At 38.4% G+C, this 23,833-nt stretch overlaps 1 protein-coding gene across 2 annotated transcripts in view; it reads right to left on the reverse strand.

Annotated features, from left to right (window-relative positions):
* The window catches only part of LOC121431200, an 89,160-nt gene that overhangs the window by 46,736 nt on the left and 18,591 nt on the right, over positions 1-23,833 (reverse strand). For both annotated transcript variants that reach the window (XM_041628710.1, XM_041628709.1), the window contains exons 15-38: positions 23,325-23,771; positions 21,844-22,014; positions 21,069-21,226; positions 19,679-19,952; positions 19,082-19,264; positions 18,308-18,520; positions 17,529-17,699; positions 16,899-17,072; positions 16,062-16,241; positions 15,351-15,530; positions 14,530-14,757; positions 13,192-13,395; positions 12,733-13,011; positions 12,071-12,228; positions 10,508-10,648; positions 9,413-9,557; positions 8,654-8,809; positions 7,791-8,030; positions 6,835-7,121; positions 5,597-6,191; positions 4,473-5,168; positions 4,074-4,124; positions 2,600-2,776; positions 1,186-1,499 (exon numbers count right to left, since the gene is read on the reverse strand). In XM_041628710.1, coding sequence (XP_041484644.1) covers positions 1,186-1,499; positions 2,600-2,776; positions 4,074-4,124; positions 4,473-5,168; positions 5,597-6,191; positions 6,835-7,121; positions 7,791-8,030; positions 8,654-8,809; positions 9,413-9,557; positions 10,508-10,648; positions 12,071-12,228; positions 12,733-13,011; positions 13,192-13,395; positions 14,530-14,757; positions 15,351-15,530; positions 16,062-16,241; positions 16,899-17,072; positions 17,529-17,699; positions 18,308-18,520; positions 19,082-19,264; positions 19,679-19,952; positions 21,069-21,226; positions 21,844-22,014; positions 23,325-23,771 — 5,822 coding nt within the window. The remainder of the gene's footprint in view (positions 1-1,185; positions 1,500-2,599; positions 2,777-4,073; positions 4,125-4,472; positions 5,169-5,596; positions 6,192-6,834; positions 7,122-7,790; positions 8,031-8,653; positions 8,810-9,412; positions 9,558-10,507; positions 10,649-12,070; positions 12,229-12,732; positions 13,012-13,191; positions 13,396-14,529; positions 14,758-15,350; positions 15,531-16,061; positions 16,242-16,898; positions 17,073-17,528; positions 17,700-18,307; positions 18,521-19,081; positions 19,265-19,678; positions 19,953-21,068; positions 21,227-21,843; positions 22,015-23,324; positions 23,772-23,833) is intronic.

A 23,833-nucleotide genomic window follows, 5' to 3' on the forward strand; every position in this document is an offset into this window, starting at 1 on the left:
TCGGCCAAAGTTCATTGACCCTAAATGACCTTTGACCTTAATCATGAGACCTGAAACTTGCACAAAATATTCAGTGATGCTTGATTACTATTATGTCCAAGTTTCATGAATCAGATCCATAAACTTTCAAAGTTATGATGGGAATTCAACAGATATCTCCAATTCGGCCAAAGTTCATTGACCCTAAATGACCTTTGACCTTGGTCATGTGACGTGAAACTCATGCAGGATGTTCAGTGATACTTGATTAACCTTATGTCCAAGTTTCATGAACTAGGTCCATATATTTTCTAAGTTATGATGACATTTCAAAAACTTAACCTCAGGTTAAGATTTCGATGTTGATTCCTCCAACATGGTCTAAGTTCATTGACCCTAAATGACCTTTGACCTTGGTCATGTGGCATGAAACTTTAATAGGATGTTCAGTAATACTTGATTAACCTTATGGCCAAGTTTCATGAACTAGGTCCATATACTTTCTAAGTTATGATGTCATTTCAAAAACTTAACCTCAGGTTAAGATTTGATGTTGACGCCGCCGCCGCCGTCGCCGCCGCCGCCACCGCCGCCGCCGCCGCCGCCGCCGCCGCCGTCGGAAAAGCGGCGCCTATAGTCTCACTCTGCTTCGCAGGTTTTTCAAAAACAGTGATATGCAAAACTCAGTGGCATGCAAATGAGTCAGGCGATGATGTCCATCACTCACTATTTCTTTTGTTTTTTTTATCGTTTGAATTATGCAATATTTAATTTTTGACAGATTTGACAATAGGACTGACTTGACTGAAACATATATTATTAAAAAATTCCAGTTCCAGGCCTGTACCTCTGTGGCTTTTTAACTCCCCCGGTGGCTGGGGCACTCTTCCTGGCTGCCTTGGTTGCAAACTGCTTTCTGGGAGCCTTCCCTCCAGAAGAAAAAGTGAGTGGATGACGTCATCTGTCTCTTCACTTGCATACTAACCAGGATGTGCATATCACTCTTTTGTGAAATTAAGCCAAATTTTAAAATGTTATAACTTTCTTATTTTACACCCGATTTTGATGAAATTTTCAGTGTTATGCTTGTTGGATTTATCGCTTTTTATTCAAATCAATTTTTTGTTGGGGTGGACTTGTCCTTTTACCTTTCGTGAAACACCCCCCCCCCTCTAGATCCAATACTCAAAAGAGCGGAGCACTCACCTTAGAGCTATTGCCGTCCATCACGGAATAACCATCATCACCATCCGAGCTATACTGGACATAATACTCCGTTACATAGCTGTCATCTGAAGGGCGCCCACTAGTGGCCACACCCTTCAGCCTGATGGGGTACTCCAGCTCAATCTCAAGCCACACCCCCTCGGTGCCGTTGGGCATCCAGCAGTGGGAGGAGTCGGCGTCGTTGAGCCGCGCCCAGGTGGCGCAGGAGTCGTTGCTGGCCGAGCATTCCGATTCCGTCAAGTAGGAATCGGTTATGTTGCCGAGCTCCATGCCGAGTCCAGAGTCTTCGTTATCTTTAGGAAAACATAGAAAATGGAGTTAAGTAAACTTTTCAATCATTTATTAAATTCATGAAAAGATCAAGGGAAATTCCAGCCAGATTTCACACAGTACTTATGATGGGCCATTTATTTCATGCTCAAATGAACCGAGAACCTCAAATTTTGTGTTCTCTTTACTTTTTCAAAGCTTCCACTGAATTTCCTCCACATTCTATTCTGTGGGGTACCACTGATCAATTTTGACACATTACATGTAGATAATCATGTCAAAGCTTAGGATGTGCATTTTCAAGCTCAATAAAAATCTCAAAATTCATTTTGGATGACTTATCGTTGGTTTTGGAGTAAATGGTCTCATATACAGGGCCCCATCTGACAAGACTTGCGACTGATCCTATCAACCACAACTATGGAAAGCCAGCAACTTCAACATTAAAGCAGGTTATTTCAGAATGTGTAAGATATGTTTATTCATACATTCATCATTTCTTTGAATATTCAGTGTGTTCTCCTTTGTTTACAAACCAGGCCATAGTGCAAATTTCCTGTTGAAAAAAAATTAGGACACTGATGGATTTCCATATACTTGAGGTTGATTGGATCAACTGTAACTCTTTGTAAGACAGGGCACCTGGGGCCCCGTCTTACAAAGAGTTGTGATTGATCTGATCAATCGCAACTATGGAAAGCCAGCAAAGTCAACAAATATATGCATGTTTGTTCAAAATTTGTTCTAGATATGAATGTATATCCATAAATTCGTTGATTTCTTGACAATTTGGTGTGTTCTCGTTTGTTTAAAAACCAGGACATAGTGAAAATTTCCTGTAGAAAAAAAATCATGACACTGATGGATTTCCATATACTTGAGGTTAATCGGATCAACTGTAACTCTTTGTAAGACAGAGCACCTGGGGCCGTTACAGAAAGAGTTGCAATCAATCGCAACTCTAAATATCATGCATAACTTGATTTTCTACCAATGAACAGCACGCCTTTCGGACTTGCGATCGATTTTTTTGACTTGCGTTTAAACACAACTCTTTCGGCAACGGACCCCAGGTCTCTCTCTATATACATGTATACAAACTAACAGCAAGAAAATTGTGTACCTGAGCATGAGGCAGCTCCTTGACAGCTGACAAACCTTGTACTCTTCCCGCTGCAATTACTACCACCATGCTGGGGTGTAGGGTTGGAGCAGTTCCGCCACTGCTCAATGACACCGTCGCTACCACACTCAACGGAACAAGAGCCGACGTCTTGATAGGCGGTCCACCCTCCATGCACTGTTTCAAAATAGAAGGACAAATTTGCTTATTTCTCGTACAATCAGAGGGGAATTACTTTTCTGGACTCTACAATATCATGAAATGTGCAGCATGTGACCTCAAGTTGTTTGGCCTTTGTTTGCATTATAAAATGCAAATAAACTGATGAGCACCCTCCATGCACTGTTCCAAAATAGAAGCGGACAATTTTTTTTTTTTTCTTGTACAATCAGAGGGGAATTACTTTTCTGGACTCTACAATATCATGAAATGTGTGCACATGTGACCGAAAGTTGTTTAGATTTTTATAAAATGCGCAGTTATTGGGCGGTCATAACCAAAGTATCGGGATCAGCTACATGTATGGTCTTGGGATGGGGATGATTTATTCCAGAGCTGCCAACCTAAAAAGGAACATTTCAGTATTTTTTAAGCTGAGTATTTCTGTGAGGAAACCAGTATTTCAAAAAATACCATAGGACCACACATACAACTGACCAACAACATACAACTTTAGAAATCAGTATTTTACATGAAACTATCAGTATTCTTCTCACTTTTCAGTACTAAATACTGAAAATCAGTACTACATGTACTTGGCAGCTCAGCATAACAAGGATCCACATTGCTATTCAAACCAATGCATACAAAGAATGTTCTATACAAGTCAAACAAACACAAGAAGATGGCATGAAAAATGAGAGGAATCATCATGCACCAGTCATACAATAATGCACATCACTTTCTTTGATTAATGGTACTTTCATGACAGTCCGAACACGGGCCATACAAACTATTTCAGGAAATAACATGCAAAATTTCATAGTGGTACGTAATGTCAGATTGCAATACATGTATCCCCCCCCCAGCAAGGTCAGTGACTACCACTGTTGTCACTCTGGTAATGAACGCCAGTCAGAACTGTCAACCACTAAGCCTGGCTGGCACTAGTAGCTGCACCCCTTTGGCAAGGTGTCAGACGATAAAATTTCCACTACTAACGATTCCCAGGTGACAACCCTGGGCTCTATTTCACAAAGACTTGTTACATTAACAAATGCACAATTTCTATAACAAGTTTTGCAATCAGCCAATCAGATTGAAGGAACTCAGTAGCTTTTAACTATTATTGAAAATTTGATATTATAACAAATTTTATGAAACGGACCCCTGGGTCCCGTAAAACAAATGCTAGCGACTGATCGTATGCCTGATTTTCATGATTAATTTTACATTGTAGTCAATGCAATCAATTGTAAAAAAAATGTTCTACGATCACTGCTAAGTTTTATGAAATGGACCCTTAGTTAATTACCTGGGCATGGACCATCGCCACAGGTTCCTCCCTGAGAATTCGCATCGGAACCTGTTGACATTCAAAGAAAAAGAAAACAAAAGAAAAAAGTCATTCAGAGTTAAATTTATCTTGCGATACAACAGAATTCAACTCCTTCCTTATAAGAATTTGAAAATGAGCAAATGGGCATCGAAATGCATTTGAAAAATTCTTATTTCATAACACATTAATATTTATAAAAAATGTAATAATATCAATTAGGATGAAACAATGAATTATATGGTCATTTCACAAGATGAGAATGAATGAAATTTTGATCTTGTTCCAAACAACTTCGGAAATAAGTTTCATCAAAAGTTACAAATGAATGTTACATAAATGTAGAATTTGCATGAAAACCCAATGTTCTATAATTACCAAGATAGAAGAGCTTGGCGTTCATCGTAGAGAATCTCCTGTAGAACATCTGAAGATCACTGAGGACCACAGCAACATCATAAGCCGATGCTGTAGCATTCTCATAGTCCCCACCCAGGTAGACATTGGTGAGGCTGTCACTGAGGACAACCGCAGCCGTGCTTGATGATTCCTGGCTCGTGGCAAGATCTCCGTTCAAGTAAAGACGCAAGCCTTTGCCTCTCTTGTAGGTGATCATCACATGGAACCACTCGGATTCCGGGATGCTTCCGTTGGCTAGGCTGTAGTAGTAGTCGTCGTTGAGGGCGACGTTGAGCTGAAGGTTGGAAGATTCTGAGGATACGGATACTTCCAGACCGGCAGAGCTGATGATATCGGTTGTTTCGTCCACGGTGTTTTCAGGTGTCAGCATCGTCCAGAACGCAAGGGTCAGGCCTTGCTTGCAGAGGCTGGGGTCGTAGAGACAAGACTCGGTCTGGTCACCAAGATCAACATAGTTCTCGTCAAGGGAGATGGCACACTTGTGTTCCGCTCCATCCCTGGCATTGGAGAGAGTTGGGAGTGCTTTCAGGGTTCCTTCCATCTTGCTGTTGGAGGCGGGAACAACCTTCTCAGAGCATGGGTCGCTGCAGCTCTTGATGTCTGTGTCATAGCTGCAGCGTCCGCTCATGTCAAATTCCATTGATGGTGTAAATGCTGCAAAAATAAAATACACAATAACTAATCTGGGGTGTTTTTTAATGCAGTAAATGGAAAATTTGTATTTGAATTTGTATTTCCTAAAGGTATAAATAGCTGGATCATACATGGATTATACTTAGAAGACACCTGGTAAAGTTTCATGAAAAGACTTTATCCGACAAGTCCCATTTTATCAGACAGTTACCTCACATGTAGTAACTGAGTGTGTTTTTCAGCCAATCAAAATCAAGGAAAGATGTCAGACCTGACAACTTGTCGGACAGGCATGATGATGAAACACTCCCCAGGTGTGCAACTGATAGTATGTGTGCTCTCAAGCACCGCACATTAAGTACCTGGCTTAGAAACTCGAGATTTCCAATCATGGGATTTAATAATCAAACCACACACAACAAGAAGGAGAGGGTACCATATCAACATACCATAGTGATCTTCCCGTACCCAGTACCAGACCGTGCCAAAGTTCACGGCAGATGACCTCTTTCTCCTCGATAGCAGTTCATTCTCAAGATTCTTCATCTCCTGTTCTCCGATCTGCATTGCATACTTGAAATCTTCAAAATCTTCGTCTCCTTCCTTAGATGGATCAACGTCACGTCTCCTACGGCTTCCTCCACCGGCAGCGGTGGTCATACTAGCTTGGGTTGTCGTGGCTACAGTAGTCTGCACCGTAGTCTGCACCGTAGTTTGTATCGTAGTCTGCGCCATCGTGGTGGGTGCTTCGTCTGCAGAATACCAACTGGTGTAGGGACTCCAGGTCAGGTCGGCGCAGTCACAAACAATGGTTCCTGCCCAGTGAGATGTGGTGCCAGTGTCGTTGTGAGCACGGAGGAGGGCATACTGGTTGGAGGTGAGCCAGGGCATGACGTGCTGCAGAGAAGAGTTGTCCGCATGCCAGGAGTCGAAGATCTCGACGAGGGTCGAGACCTGAGAATTGTCGGTGTTGGTGAAGCTGTAGTTGGCAGGAACCTCCCAGATGCCACCCCATCGCCCTCGCTCAATAGACTCTAGACGGTACTGAAACGGTAGGAAAATTACACAGTAGTGTTAAAAATAAATGTAGGTTCCTAGTGTTCATACCGTAGTGTTCATACCGTAAACCACATCAGCAATAGTGTTCATAAGGAGGTAAGTGAACTTTCATCTACATGAACATTAAAAGATTTTACTGATTACTTCACTTGAACATTCTTTTAATAAATAAAAAAAAGAATTAATCAAACAAGAGTCAAACTAAATATAATTTTTTTTTTACTCCTGATTGTCTTGTATTTTGTATGATCCATTGGGCGCAACATTAACAATCTGTAAATGTTTTTCCAAAAGAGTTTGAGCTCTTCAAGTATGAATGTTACAAAAACTTTTCATTGAGGCCTTGTCAAATGGTACTGAAAGTAAAGGCAAGTATTTTTTACCTTTTTCTGGTAAACATGATACATGCATGACTCAGTCTAAAAACAGCTAGGATTTTATTACATAATATGATAAAGACATATTCCACAATATTTGTCTTTTAAAAGTTTTTTTCATGGAAAGTGATAAGTTGTGATGAAAGCTCCCAAAACGACACTCATTGGCTGCAAGTACATTGTCACAAATCTCTAACACTTCGATATTACTGATAACAAGTTTCTTAAGAGAAAGATGTCCTCATTCACACCTTAAAGGTTGTCCCGCTTCCGCCATCTTTAATGGTGTCACCCTTGGAGAGGATGGAGTAATCTGAAGTCAGAGAAGGACTATTGATGTTGCGTAATCTTGTCGTCACGCTGGACCAGCCACTGGCGCTTGCCTGAGTGAGAACGAGGGTCCAGCCACCACCATCCCTGCTCATGTCACAGTAAACATCGTTCACATTAACCCCGATCTTGACCTGATAGATTCCATCACTAGGGGTGTTGCCCCTTGCCTTGGAAACGATGTAGTGGACGTTGCAAGAGGAGTAATCTGGAAAAAAGGTTAAAACCAACAGTGCATTGAATTTAATGTACAGGTATATTAGTACAATAATACAAGTTCACAAAACTTGTTTGAAACAGTGTTATACATGTATATTGTAAAAAAAAACACTTTTGTCATTGTAGTTATCACTGGCAAGGTTTAGTGAAATCTTTGCTTTAGATTAGCTGAAGAGCACTGTAAATTCAAGGATATTTAAACTCAAATTCGCTTCTGAACCTCGACTTACGAAGAGTTCCAATAGATCCGATCAAGCACAACTATGGAACACCACCAACACCATCGTAAAAAACATGCTTGTTCAAAATGTATCCTAGATATGATGTATACTCAAAGATTCAAGATTGTCTTGACAAAACAGTGTGCTATTTGACAAAAATATTTTGTTTGCAAGCTTTGTGTCGGTAAAATTAATTGTGGCATTGATGGACATCCATATAATTGGGGCTGATCGGATCAATCACAACTTTTCGTAAGACGGGGCCCACATCAAGTTTTGAAGTACAAGCTTTCTGATACAGTACATGATCAATAGACTCCGACAAAAGTTACCTCAAATACAACATCAAACAGACAGAAGCAGGATATAGGAGTTTATTGTAGTGATGTATCTGAAATGCGTTAAATAATGGAAACAATATCAAAATCAATACTTACCTAATTCATAGTAGTCATAATTGACGTCGATGCTCAGACTCTCGTCATGAAACGAATTTGAGACGTTGCTGAGAATGCATTCACCCGAATCAGCGCCAAGGTCAAATGAAGCACAAACGAACATCTCCTCTTTGGCACACAAGATGGCACAGTCTTCAGCAGAGCTGACATTGTAGGAGATAGTATGTTCCGCTCCTAATTTGCTGTTTGCATTCATTCTGAAGAAATGGAGCGGGTCAGCTTTAAGGGGAAAGAAATAGGAAATAGTTTGGAGTCTTTGGATAGTGGTGGATTATACAGTACCTGTAAGTTGGTGAACTTATTGGTATCATTGTCATCACCATCTTGACCTTTTTCATCATTCATCATCAACTTAATCTTCTTCATCATTATCATTATCATCATCATCATCATCATCATCACCATCACCATCATCATTATCATCATCAACATCGCCATTATCATCATCACCATCATCATCACCACCATCATTATAATTATCACCATCATAATCATCACCATCATCATCATCATCAACATCGCCATTATCATTATCATCCCCATCATCATCACCACCATCATTATAATTATCACCATCATAATCCTCATCTTATTCTTCTCCATAATTTATCTTAAATCATTGACGTCATTGTCACCATCATCAGTAGCAGCAGCAACACCCTCATTCATCATCATCATCATCACAATAATCATCAACATCATCGTCAATAACAAACATCACTGCAATCACCATCATCAACACCTTTATCGTCATCATCATAGATAGTTTACTTGCATATATATTCAAGTTCAAACCAACAAAATGACATCACGAACAAAAGAAACAGGAGAAAACTTTCTACCGAGTATCTGTTCCTGGTACTCATTCTTTTGGCATCTCAGACCATTTCCTTCCTGGGCTGGACTATCACAAGACCTGGTCCTACGATGTGTTCCTGTTCCTTCACAGGCCACTGAGCAGGACTCCCATTCTCCCCATGAACCAAAATCTCCATTTACTGAAGATACAAAAAAAAGAAATGAGAAATATTTTTAGTGATAATTTCTGATAATGATAATAATAATAATAATAATAATAATAATAATAGGCATAATACTACTAATAATAATTACATTTTTCTTTATTACATTTCAATTATTACAACTGTATATTTCATGGATTTTGTCTACTGTTTTGTTGAAAATAAAAAAACTAAAACTGAAACTGAATAATTATTCACCTGGGGTAGCCACTTCAGCTCTTAGTAACTATTCTCCCAGTGGGCCCTGCATAACATAATATGTTGCCACTACTCTTCTTCATTATGATATGTTAACCCTAACTGCACATGGGGGGGGGCTCAGAGGCATCCCCAGATAAAGTTCACCACATGCACCAAACCACTGCATCACAAAGAAGATGGCATTTAAAAAAAACATATCGCAAGTCAAATTGTTGGAGCTGCACATCTATCTAAACTATAAAAATCAATAACTATTAATACCACTATTTCATTTATGGAAAGCCTTCATCAATATCTTTCTCAAATTTTGGGCTTATATTCAAACAAGCTCATCATTCGGATGAAATTAACCTCTAAACCTCTGTTGGTCAAGCATACCTGGTTGGACTGCTCCATAGAAGTCTGCCCTGAGAGAGATTGAAGTGTTCCATGTCTTTGGTTCCAGTCTGACGTACCTCACACCTTCTAAGGGATCCAAGCTATGCCGGACAATGGAAGAACTGTCCATGTTACCCTGAATTAGCTGATGTAAAATATACAATTTTTTTTTAAAGTTATTACATTACAAAGATAAGTTCCTTATCAAAATAATACTGATAATAACAACAACAACAATAATAATAATGATAATTAAAATAATAACAATAATGATAATAGTAATAACAATAACAAAAAAATAATAGTAATAATTAATAACAATAATGATAATAGTAATAACAAAAACAAAAATAATAAAAGTAATAATTAATAACAATAATAACAATAATACTAACAAAAATAATAGTAATAATTGAAAGAATAACAATAATAATAACAATAATGCTAATAGTAATAACAATAACAACAATAATAATAATAAGAATTATAGGCATTTACAAAGCCTGATCTACCTGAACATAATCTATTCCAAGGTGCACTATTATTGATAACCCGGCCAGCTTTAGCTCGAGTTGCCTTCCAGTGCTCAGTGCATTCAGAGTATTAAATTTGCTGCATACCCATTCACCTCACCTGTTAACATGAAGGTTAGTGATTGATCGCAAGGCTGATTTCTACATTCGATTGCATAGATTATTGTGCATGATCAATCGTAGGAATCCGTTCCATAATCAATTGCTAAGCTTTATGATACAGGGCCAAGGTCGATATTTTATTAAACTGTAGATAAATTACACACAACTTTACCCACAGTCGGTGACATGTTCTTGTGTTTAGAAGATGTGAGTATCTACATGTATGCATAACTTCCCTTAGTGTTTCCGCAAAGAGAGACTTGACTGTACATTATTTTCAATAAATAACCATGTGAATGAATTTACCCCCGCCACTTTTGAAACTTCGGGGGGGGGGGGTAACGCAAGAACTGGAAAAGGAGGAACGTAAGGATCTTAAAGGGGTGTAGACTTTAATACATGTACATGAAATGAGGTAGTATACTGCACTGAAGAACCATGCGCACAGCTTTAAGTTTACCTTTGTTGCTCCTGAGCCGTAGTAACTCCAGTTTTCACCATCACTAGAATACTTGAGATAGTAACCAGTCACATGGCCATCACAGCAAGGGCGCCCTCTCGTGGCCACACCAGTCAGTGCTACATACTGCCCAAAATCAATCTGAAGGAAAGTAGGAAGCAAGGTATAGAGATTGCAATGTGTGATGAGAATGAATAGTAATGATGATTTGAGTTTAATTGCTTTACTGGAATCTTCTTAGCATATGACAAAATTTTGTTCAAATAAAAAATACAAAACAATATATAAATAGCAAATATGCATGAGTGCGTTGGTACAAGATCTTTCATGAGGTGAAAGAAAGATGCTCTATTCATCGAGGCTTAGCCGAATTGAATAAAATGTCTCTTTCGCCGAATCTGAAATGTCGCACCAATGCATGAATAAGAACATTTGCTATTTGTGTTGTACAGCGCCTTAGATGTTAGCAAAAATATGAATTATCTTTTTTTTCCTACGTATATCTATATATGAAATTAAGAAAGAAAATTTTGAAAGCGAAAGGAAAAGCTTTTCAAACGCGCATCTGATCTGCAGCAGCAAGTGCACATTTTAGCCAGTAAGCCCAACCCTACACGTATTGCACCTGCATTTACTAAGCGCATGCAATGCGTTGAATCATATCTTTCTATCTTTATTTTCTTTGTAACTGAAGATTAAGAATTTAACTTTGTTGAATTACTATACAATATATTCATAACAATTTGAAACTAAATTGTTGGATCTCGGCAGTCTTTCACATTCTTCTCTTTCTTTCCTCTTTTCCTTATGCTTACATTTTTATTTTGTTTGCTTGGATGCAAAACAAGTTTAAAGGTGCTTCAACCAATCAAGCTTTTAGCTTATGTTGCAACACCTTTGTATGTTCATTATTTACTTGTGTTTCGTATATATTTATATATTATCTATGTATTCTTTTACATTGTAAATTGCGAACATGCATGAATAAATAAATAAATAAAAAATAAATATTTTTATAGTGACGTCATCTTTTCCTGACCTGTGCAACATTACATTATGAACGGTACATTTTGAACAGTACATTTGCAACGGTGCAAATGTTTGACAAAGAATGAATGAGTGAATTAATCAACAAATGAATGGATGCATGAGTGAACGAACAAACACACACATAAATGAATGAAAGAATGAATGAGTGAATCAATCAATCAATTAATCAATAAACAAATGAACGAATGCATGACTGTACGAATGAAAAAACATAAATGAATGAACGAATGAATGAGTGAGTCAATCAATCAAACAATCAATAAACAAATGAATGGGTGTATGAGTGTACAAACGAACAAACATATAAATGAATGAAGAATAAATGACTAAATTAATCAATCAAACAATTACGCAATAAACAAATGAATAGATGCATGAGTGAACAAACAAACAAACAAATGAATGAAGAAATAATGAGCGAATCAATCAAACAATTAATCAATCCCCAAATGAATGGGTGTATGAGTGAACAAATCAATAAACATAAAATAAACAACATAAAATAAAACCAACCTCAATCCATTCTCCATCTGTTGAGTTCTGAGGCACCCATCCTAGAGTGTCATTCTCATTATAAACATTAGCCTTGGTTGGATCCAGGCCGGGTTGTGATGACGAGGCATTGAAACTAACATCACTTATTAGTAGCCCAATAAGATTCTTTCCTTCACCTGTACAATGGAAAACAATGATGAATTTCTCAATGAATGTAAACAGACTGCAATTAAGGTAGAACTGATGATTTAAGTTGCTATTTAACGCATATATCTAGATCTAGATTACTTGTTGCTTAAAAAGCTTTTCCTTGACCTGTACACTGGAAAAAAAATTGCAAATTTCTCAATAAATGTTAACAAACTGCTTAATTACTAGCAAGAAGTTGATTTTTTGCACATAATTATACATTGTATCTTCATGCCTGTTTCTTGAATAAACTTAAAGCTATTGGCCCACACTTCATTATAAAGAACTTTCATTTTGACATTTGGAAATGGTACAATATGCATGGCTTGGAGATAAATTTCAATATTTATGCAAAGATCCTACCTCAAAGTATTGTGCTAACTAAGCACAATTAGTGGATGAAACATGTAAACCTAGTTTTAAAACATAGAGTAAATACCAATTTTTAAATTTGAATATTTAATAAACAAAAAGATGAATTAAGAACCTACTTCTCTGAATGCAGTAGACACCCCACTCCCCGGACTGGGCTGAAGCACCCTTGTCAACCACCCCTCCGCTTGAGCCATCAGCAGCGCATTCCGACGACGACTGGACGACACGCCTCACCGACCCGTCAGACGCCCATCCCCAGTCACAGGACTCGTCTCCATTGTCGTACATGTCAAGGAGATCATCGGGCGTGGCCAGCTCCGCTCCGTGTTGGTAGCACTTGGCCTGGGCGTTGCTGAAGGTGACATTGGTCGATCCATCAAAGAAGGCATAAGAACCTATAGGGAAAAAAAAGATATTCACAAGAAACATGTAGTTTCTTTTATCTCTTTATACTGAATAACTATATCAATTAGATGCAAGGATATCAGTAGCTTGTAATAAACAAATAGTGAAAAACAATGACCATTTATTTCATGAATTACATTTACTCCCCTTTAAGATCATAGAAGACTCACCTATATTGACTACCACCTCACAGAACGAGAGCGAGGTCTCCGTGTCAGCAACGTTCTGAATGCTAAGATATCTACCGGCCATCAGGTCGCAGCTCACGTCAACCACAGACGACGAGTACGATTCCACGATGTTACCGCATCGCATGTTCTCTTTGGGAGTAGAACTGACACCAAGCCGAACCACAAGAGGAGTCAGTGTCCAAGCTGGTAAGATTTAATAGAAGAGAGATATAACGCTAAACTTTCTGAGGAAATAAAATAATTTCTATGAAAGTAGGGCAAGATGAAAAAGGTAAATATAAACATTAATCTCAATAATGCAACATTATCTTATTGACAAAACTTTGTATTCCACGCCCCTTCTTTTTCTTTTTATTCTCCTCCTCCTCCTCCTGTTTCTCCATACTCTTCCTGTTTTTTTTCTTCTTCTAACTCGTCACACTTTTCTTTCCTGCTCTATCTCTTCTTCAAGGTCATTCTTTCTATCTCCCCTCTATGCTCTCTTCATTTCAGTTGTAAGGGTGTGTGCTTGAACTACTATTTCAATTTTCTTTTCTGCAATCACCAATGTATAATAGTTTTATGTAAATTTTATTGCTATATTGTGAATCTGTAATTCTTTTTATATGATTATTATCAGACCTGTACTTTTGTAAAAGAAAAAAAGTAACCTGGACTTATTTTCATTGTATTTTACTTACATTTGTTTTATATAGAATAAAAAATAATAGTTTGGTAGACACTAACCAGACAGGATAGTAGAGGAAGAGGAGTATGGAAAGATGAGCAGTACTTTAAATTAACAATCTGCAGAGATTGTCGTTATCATAAAGAATCAGAGAGGTAGTTTTCCATTACTTTCCGTGACATCCTTGGAGTAATGTAGAATTTGGGATGCCACAGAACAGGGAAAAATGGAAATCATGAACACAAATTAATATAGCTGAGTATGATCACAGAGTATGAGAGTTGCGAGACACAAAAAACTGGAAAGCTGCTACAGCCAAGAGGTAATGCAATTCCAGAAATTTTCAACAAATTTTTAAAATTCCCTGACGTTTTCGTAATTTGCCATGACCACATATTTTTCCAGGATTTTCTATGACTGTGGGAACCCTAAACTTGTCCAAAGTCTGTGCTAAGTCTTTTATCAAGAATCCTGTTATTAAGGAGCTCTGCATCATTCATTCCAGCTTCCCACATTTACCACTCCATGATGAAATGAGAGAAACGGTGGCGAAAAGTCGCACGCAGTATTCCTGCATGAAAGGCATCGCTCTGACGATTGACAAGTTAGCTATTACCTCTAGCACATTTCCTGTACGTGGGGATACTCACTACAATCGAGGCAATCATCGCCCCTGACGTAGATAGATACCGATCGGACCTGATAAACTCCGCCGAGATCAACCTGCCACCAGGGATTGAGCTCCACGTCGGTCTCCATGCAGGAGCCACTGGCAAAATTGGAGTTGAAGTCGTTGTCTACGGCGCGGTAAGAGTCGCCGCCGGACGCTGTGCTGCTCTGAGAGGTGGGCTTGTTCTGGTAGAAGTCTTCTCTTTCAGCTACATAAAAAATAGACCAAGAGAATTAAATTAAGTATAATTCTTACTCAAGAAATCTAACAATACCACACATACATTTTGACAAACTAGTAAAGAAAATGTGAAGGTCTTCAGTTGATTTGAAACAAGTACAAGTTCAGTGGATTATTGTTGGAATTTTTCACTATCACTACAACAAGCATTGCTCATTGAAGAGAAAATGGATAAGACCGCTTGGTCAAATTTGATCCAAGGATATTTGGAGGGATATAGCAAACTTTCCATCACAAATTGATACATCAGACCAGTTTCACAAAACAAATAATTCACAGTATTTCATCTGTAATAACGTTGCAGGCATCTCAGGTATTAATTATGCAATGCAACGCACTCGAGCACAATCGTTTTGTCTGATCACACAATGCTCTTAAGTGTGATGCATCGCCACTAACATATTCTCACCTGTGCATTATTTGTTTTTTACATATCTGAAATGCATGTCACATTTATGTGCAGGGCTCATGGAAAGATTGCTTTCATTATTGACAGGGCCACCCTGCATAAATGAAACTTAATGAATAAGTGAATAAATGAACAAATAAAATATATCTCACCCGTGCAATTCACAGTAGAATCACATGACTGTCGGAGGTAGAGGTCATTGAGGTCACAGTCCAAGCCACCATACTGTGGTTCAGGATTATCACACGCCCGGTAACGATACCTTACTCCTCCCTCCCCACAATTAATGGAACAGCCCGTCCAAGATTCCCAGCTGCTGTAATCTCCATCAACTAAAAGTGAAATCAAATCAATTTAATTTCATGAATATACAAATGCATTCTATTTACTTTTAAATTATTGTGTCATTAAATTGCAATTCAATGAATTCGTTTCCACATTTACAACAAACAAATAAAGGAAAATAAATATTGTGCTGAAGCAATAATCATATTGAAGTACTGGTAAACAATGAGGATACATCACATATTATCAGCATTGCTCTGTCAAAGAGATTACAAACCTCTCTTATACTATACACTTCTGTGATCTGCCTTATCCATACTATAAGTGATCTACATGTATCCCTATTCTCCTATGTGCTTAGGAATCATCGTTCATTTAAATATTTCTTTATAGTTGAAATTCTTCCTCACAGCCCACTTTATTTTGAAAAAAGTTATTGACATACAGTCCTCTCAGGATGGTGAGCCTTTGGATACTATGAAATGCATGAATCAGTAGGGTTCAAATTGTTAACTTTTATCATTTAAAATAGATAATATCAGAAAATGTTGGTTGAATTAATTTAGCCAATATCTTACTTGGGCAATTAGCATTCCCACAGGTTTCACTCTCTTCAGAGGCATCAGCTGCAGGGCAGGAGTTTCCCCCGTGGGCCGGCGAGGGGTTATTACAGGACCTGTTCCTTGTTGTGGTCCCGACTCCACCGCAGGACAGGCTACAGGCAGACCAGGAACTCCATTCAGACCAACCTCCATGAACTGGAACAAATTCACAACAAAATTATCAAAATTACGTCAAAAGTCATTTAATTCAATGTTAACAGCTCATTTTCTATTTCTGAAGACTATTTAGTATGTACTTTATTTTACATCATTTTACATTGCCGTCATCATCATTATCAATCATCAGTCATCGTTACCAGTGCAATTGACATCTTCATCAAGATCATTAACATCATCAACATCTTCATCATCATCATCGTCATCATCATCTCCACCATCATCACCATAACCATCACCACCATTACCCTCATCATTATCATCATCATCATCAACATCATCAACAACATCAATCATCGTCATTATTGTCATTATCCCCATCATCACCATCATCATTCTCCACCATCATCATCATCACCACCATCACCACCACCATTATCCTTATCACTATTATTATCATTATCATTTTTATAAATTTTCCCTTAAAAAGTGTGGAACTTCTTACTTGGACATGTGACATCATTGCTGCAATTCTGCAACTGGATGTAATCTCCAGAACACACATCGTCATCATCATTGTCATCATCATCATCAACATCCTCATCACTATCACCAACACCACCATTATCATCATCATTACTATTACCATTAATATCGTTTTTATGAATTTTCCCTTAAAAATATGGTACTTCTTACTTGGACATGTGACGTCACTGCTGCAATTCTGCCATTGAATGTCATCCCCGGAACACTCAGTACCGTTGTACATAGGGGTGGGGTCTGAACAGGCTCTGGTGCGATACTGCGTTCCTCCAACACAAGTCTGACTGCATACCGACCAGGAAGACCAGTCCGTCCAGTTCCCATCAACTAGTGAAGCAAGCAAAGATAAAAACAGGCATAAATACGTCGACAGGTGTAAATATGATAATCAAAATACAATATTACAGCAGTATTGATAAAATTACGTGATTAAAATAGAAATTGGTTGCTGTATAAAACTCTAGAGGACAGGCACAATAACATTAAACAAATTAGTAGAAAAGATTATCTAAGAAGGAATATACATCCTGTTAGTTGTTAGTTTTTATTAGTAAATTCATAAATATACTTTCTTAAGAGTTACATCTGATGGCACAGAGTTGCATGCGTTAGTTGCAATATGCTCATTGTGCATTCATATGAACTATATACAACATTAATTTATACCTCATATAACATTCTTCTATGTTTTAGATGAGTGTAAAAGTGGATTATGAAAGGAAGAGAAAAGGAGGGGAGAGAGAAAGAAGGATGAAGAGAAGATATGAGAAGGAAGATCATTACTTGGGCAAGGTAATCTGGTGCAGGAGAGGAGGTCCGTATCATCGCCTTCACAGTCAGCACCCCCGTGCTCTGGACTAGGACTGTCACAGGACCTGGTCCTGACCTTATACCCGCTTCCACACGTCACATTACAGCTAGTCCAGTTACTCCAACTTCCCCAGCTTCCGTTGACTGGAACAGAAAGAGAAATAGACCAATTAAGGGAATGAACGCGTAAAACCATATTCCATCAACACCACATAAAATCAGGCTGCACTGGACAATGGCAAAAGTAACTGAATACTACATGTAAATATTTTGAATTCCATATAAAATCTGGGCCTTGTCTCACCAACAGTTGCACTTGATCCGATCAATCACAGCTATGGACGGCCAGCAACGTCAAAATCTAACATGCAAATTTGTTCACAATATTTCCTAGATATGATGTATATTCATGTACATTCATCGTTCTTCTTGAAGACTCAGTGTGATTCTCTTTAACTATCAAGAAATTGCACAAATTTCCTATAGAAATGGCAAAAGTAACTGAATAGTACATGTATATGTAGATATATTCTACACAAAATCTGGCCTACCATGGCAAAATAACTGAATAATATATTAAGTACATGTTTTCATCAACCAAAGTTAAGATAATGTCACTTTCATATTTGCATAAACTTTGTAAGGAAATATCCAACAATCGAAGAAATATACAAATGATACCAATCAAAGAATAGAAGCTGATTTTAAATACATGTAATTCATTGACTTCATTGTTTTAATAGTGAACTTACTTGCTGGGCAGGCGTTGCCATCTTCCGTCCCGCAACTGACTGTCTCAAACTCGTCCCCGAGATCTGTGCAGTTATCCCCGCCATACAGAGGAGCCGGATTGGTACAGTTTCTGGTCCTGTTCAGGAACCCTCCGTACCTGTTCCCGTCACTGTCCCAGGAGTAGCAAGAAACGCTGCATTCGCCATTGATCCAATCAGAGTAGTTACCATGTACTGAAAGAAGACAAAAAAGTTTGGTGGGTGCAATAGCGCTTTTAACAGACGTTTGCGAATCATTGTTTTTCACTTTTTTGCAAATGATATTAATAATTCAATATCTACATAGCACCTATTAAAGATTCAGCATTTTACATTACACAACCTTCAGTGTATTACATACCTGTACAAATGTACTTATCTACACTTATTAACTCAGCTAACTTAAGTAACAGCTTAATACACGTAACTACAAATAGATTAACTGAAAATTCGTCATTTGCTTGCTGATTAGACTACATTTCTGTGAACCAGAATAGCCAGGTGGTCAAGTTGCTGCCTGTAGACTATATTTCTATTTGCAGAAGAGATATGTCATAAGTGTTACTTAATAGGAACTGAAAGAGGAATGAGAAATGAGATCTTAAGTTTAATAAGGGGAAGTGAGTTCCAGATTGTAGGAGCCACAAATGTAATGATTTTACATTTCCAAGAAATGCTTCAGATATCTTGACATTTATTACGTACTATTAATGAACACAATAACACGCTAGATCTCTTTAAACAAACTTCACTAACCTGCGGGGCACTGTGAGCCGCACGCCCCGTACTCGGTCTTGTTCCCTTCGCAGTAGTTCCCATCCAGGATAGGGGCTGGGTCTGAACAGGTCCTGTTTCTGTGCCTGGTCCCCATGTTGGCACTCTCGTCACAGGTCTGACTGCAGGCAGACCATTCTCCCCAGCTACCCCAGTTGCCATCAGCTACAAGATACAAGAACATCGGACAAGGATGTCGATCATAATCATAAGTTCAATCAAAAACACATTTTCAGGCAAAGTATAACTCTGCTTTTACAGAAATCATCTTAAATACAGTATGGCATACTTTACAAAAAATTTGACTCATAATGTATGTTGGCAATTTCAATCAACCATTTCAAATGGAAGAAAAAAATTACAGGGAAAGGCGCTTCATGGCAAATTTGAATGCTGATGGCTAAAAACAATGAGAAATTTTCAATGTCAATGGTGGAAAAAAACAAAATAATACTTCTAAACATGTACTTTTATATTATGTAAATGTTAGCTGATACCCGAGTATAATATACATTACTAACCTTTGACCAAACCTTAAGGCAGGCTTTAATTAAGCTACTATTTTTCAAAAGAACTTACTCTGCGTAATCTCACAGATGTAATACATTGAATCTGAACAATCAACGTTTATCAGCCTCCACTCCCATGTCTTGTCATTGTAAGCCAATCCGACACAGGTTCCTGAACCGGCGGGATAATTCTTCACCCATGGGGCGCCCTCTTCAGTCCTCCAGGAGGTCACATCGGGAGCTCCGATGCCGTTATCAAAGGAGAGGGTGCTGGATTCGTACAGGAGTCCGGTCAGGTACTCGATGCTCTCAGACTCCCCACGCTTAATGAACAACCAGCTCACCTAAGATAAAAAAAATCACAATAATGATATGGCCCATCAATAAAGAGCAATTATTATATGCATATTCTCTGCTGCAGTTGATATTTGATATCACACTGCTAGCACTCAAGGAATAAATCCTACTGGGTACTACTTCCTATTCACTTCACCTGGGTTGAGTGCAACACAAAGTGGATCAATTTCTTGCTGAAGGAAAACATGCCATGGCTGGGATTCAACACAAAAAGCGGCATCAAGTTGAATCAGGGCCCTGTTGCATAACTTTGCCATCCAATGGTAACTTGCATGGAATCCTTGATTTTGATTGGCTGTTGATCAGCGTTACCCTGCTAGTTACCACTGAATGGCAAAGTTACCATTAATAGTAACTTGCATGCAACTGGGCCCATTTCCTGAAAGAGTTACAAGTGTAGTAACTTTGTCATTATAGCATCTACCATGGTAACAGGGCTCAGCAGGCAATCACAATCAAGGTTTCCATGGTAGCAACCATAATAGTAAAGATACCACAGATTTAAATCTTTATGAAACAAGCCCTGTGAATTCCAAGGTGCGGAGGGATGTTCTAAAGAAGAAAACTACAATGTCTCAAGGGAAATTGATGGATAGGCAAAATGAAAACACAACACTTTGGGTAGATGAAATTTGGCCGAAAAAAAATGATATAAACTTATTTTAGAGTAGTTGGGATAAATCTGAGGAATAGATTGCGTTTTCTAATTTTTATCAACAACATTCTACCCAACTTTTGGGAGCCTCTCTCAGCAAAATTCAACTACATGTAGTACCTGTTGTTCATTCATTGCTTATTTCTAGCATAATGTTTGTATCCTTCCCCATTGCTCTCTTTGCCTATTATTCTCTGTTCTCTATTTAGTATCAGTAATAAAATATTATCTTTGTGCACTTCTACTGCTGCATTATATGTATATCCAGCTATTATTATTATTTGTTTGGCATCACCTGTGCCTGGAGGCGAAAAGCGAACTGAACTATGTCAGTGATAAAGTTCTGAACTGAACTGAATTACTCCCAATAAGAAGAAAAGAGGGATGAGATGAGTAAACATTCGCAACATCAGAAATAGAATATATTAGGAGCCGAGTTATACTATACCTCATCGAGCTCTGTCTGGTTATTGATGTAGAGAAGATGTCCTGTGTCATTGGTCAGCATATTACATGACTGGTTAGCGCTGGAGTAGTCGGCTAAACTTCCAAGGACCTGCTTGTAGCAGCTATCATAGCCAGTAAGCCATCCATCAGGACAAGTCACTGCAAAGTCAAAAGGATCATTCTACATATTTGTATATATTCTAAACATCCAAATCTCGTTTTGTCATCACTCACTGGTCGGATTGGCTTCCTGGGGGTGGGGGAGGGGGCTGGTGTCCTTATTTGCAAGAGCTCCTGTAAGTAGTAGTGAGGCCTGTCCCTATATTGTTGATAAAAGGAGCAGCAGCAAGGAGAAACCAGGAATTTCCAGTGAGTGATGCAAAATGAAATAAAGGGAATCACTATCATGACTAACAAGAGGAAATTCCAACAACAACGAATCTAACAACAAAATGCTCAAAACCAACCTACAAACCTCTGGAAATGTGAACCTGTATATCGTAATATCCAAAACTGTTTTTGAAATACTGGCCCCCAGTTGACATTTGACCATGGTCTCGTGACAGGTACCATAAATTACATTCATCCAATCGATTGTACTCGCATTTTTAATGAAACGCAGATAGAGACAATGAAAAAGATCATAAACTGTAGAAATCATAATTCATGCAGAAAAATCATTATGCCATAATTCTATTTTTGTAAACACATCTACAGAATTGGGGTAAAATCTAATGGTTGGAGGTTCTGCAAGTCCTACATGTATGTATACTTACCAACAGAGCACCTGTCTTCACAGGATCTGGTGTCGTTGAGACTATCCTGACAGAACTGGCCATCAAGGACCGGAGCGGGGTTGTCACACTCCCTGTAGCGTATCTGGGTACCGCTCCCGCAGCTGTCGGTGCACTGGCTCCACGGACCCCACTCACTCACCCCGCCAGGGGCTAACAGGGGAAAAAGGAAGATGAAGAATTATGAATAACAAAAATGAATGCACCTAATGGGAGGATGGTCAACAAGCACAGACCTTTCTTTTTTGCAATTCGCACTGTGTATAAGGGAGTCTGGAGTAGTGGGACTAGATTCACTACCTGACAGATCTAGAGGCCCGTATTCTGAACTCGGGTTTAAATTAAACCCTGGTTTAAAGTTGTGGTTTAACTATGGAGAGCCAATTGGGGTACAAATCCAAAACAGTAGACATCCAATTTATTAACTCATATGACGCCCAAATTGTCTGGGAATGATAACCAAGGTATTTTGAAGTAATTGCTTTATCATTATGAAAGCAAAAGAAAACAAAGAAGTAAACAAACGAAATACACAATATAAATAGAATTATTATTTAATTTTTTGGCTCCCAATAATTTGAGCACAGAGTTAGACTGTGGTCTATAAAGTTAAACCTGACTTCAGAATACGGACCACTATAGTTGGATTTAGTGTCAAATTTGAGTCTGTGCTAGCAGACTAGTCAGGAGGTACACACATATTTGTGACTCTATCTACTCTAAGGGTTATTAAGTTTGAAAACTAAGCAATAAGAGGTAGACACATTAATTTATTTCTGTATTACTCAATTGTTATAAAAATATTATGTTGTAGTTGTAGCAGTAATAATATATTGTTGTAAAAGTAGTTGAGGTACTAGAAGTATTTGTTATCAAATTATTTAATATCATTATCATTACTATTACTTTTTCATTATTTTCATTTTTAATATCATCATAATTATCATTATCATCATCATTTTATAGAAAAAACTATAATTTGTGATAACTTTTTAAGCATACAGTTTTCACTGATCAAACATCCTTTCGCAGCCAAATGAGGAAAAATGTCTCTTTCCACTGCAACGCTTTATGTTGGTTCATTTCCCAACGGATTCATACACAAACTGATGCCGAGCTTTACCACCAAATGTCTTAACAAGCTGTTGTGTATAATATACAATCATTGATGCAACTATAATGTATTCAAAGTAATGTTGTGTATGATCAGTTGAGATATTCAGGTCACCACCTGCTTACTGCATACATTGTAATCTTACATGTTTAAGAAGAGCTATTGACTTGCACTATTGTGCTTGAGTGAAGCCACACCGAATGTACAAAATTGAATCAGACATTAAAATGGACTCAGAGAGTCAAGACTCAATTTCACTATATCTGCTGTCTACATCGGCTCTTATGTTATTTCAACAACATAACACAAGCCTTACAAGTTGATATAGAATTACTAAAACAAAACTCACTCTGTGGAATCTCACAGATGAATCCATTCTCATCATCACAGGATACGTCGCCGAAGAGCCACTCCTCCGAAGTATAATCATACACCAACGCAACGCACTCCTTGTTAGCTTTGTTCCTTGGGTACGTATTAGCCCACCAATCGCCGTCAGGCCACTCCGCGCTAGCAGGTCCATTCCCGGAGGAACCATAATACAGCATCGTCGAAGAGCTGCTATCGTAGGTGTGCCCGACGAATATCCTGTTCCCACGGCCAACGTCGCGATCCTTCAGCCCCCAGTTCAGGAAGAATTGTTCGTCGTAGCTGTCCACACGGACCACGCGACCGGTGTCGTTTGTCAGAATCTTGCAGGTGATGTTTGCGTTGTCAAGGGTATCATGCTCGGATTCGTTGACGAAGAACATGTAGCAGCTATCGTGGTAGACATCAAAACCATTAGGGCAGGTGACTGGAGAAAAGAGGAACAAAAATGTAAAGGAATAGATCCTCAGTATCCATTTTTTTTTTTCT

The sequence above is a fragment of the Lytechinus variegatus genome, chromosome 17, assembly GCF_018143015.1.
Source record: "Lytechinus variegatus isolate NC3 chromosome 17, Lvar_3.0, whole genome shotgun sequence".
Lineage (NCBI taxonomy): Eukaryota > Metazoa > Echinodermata > Echinoidea > Temnopleuroida > Toxopneustidae > Lytechinus > Lytechinus variegatus.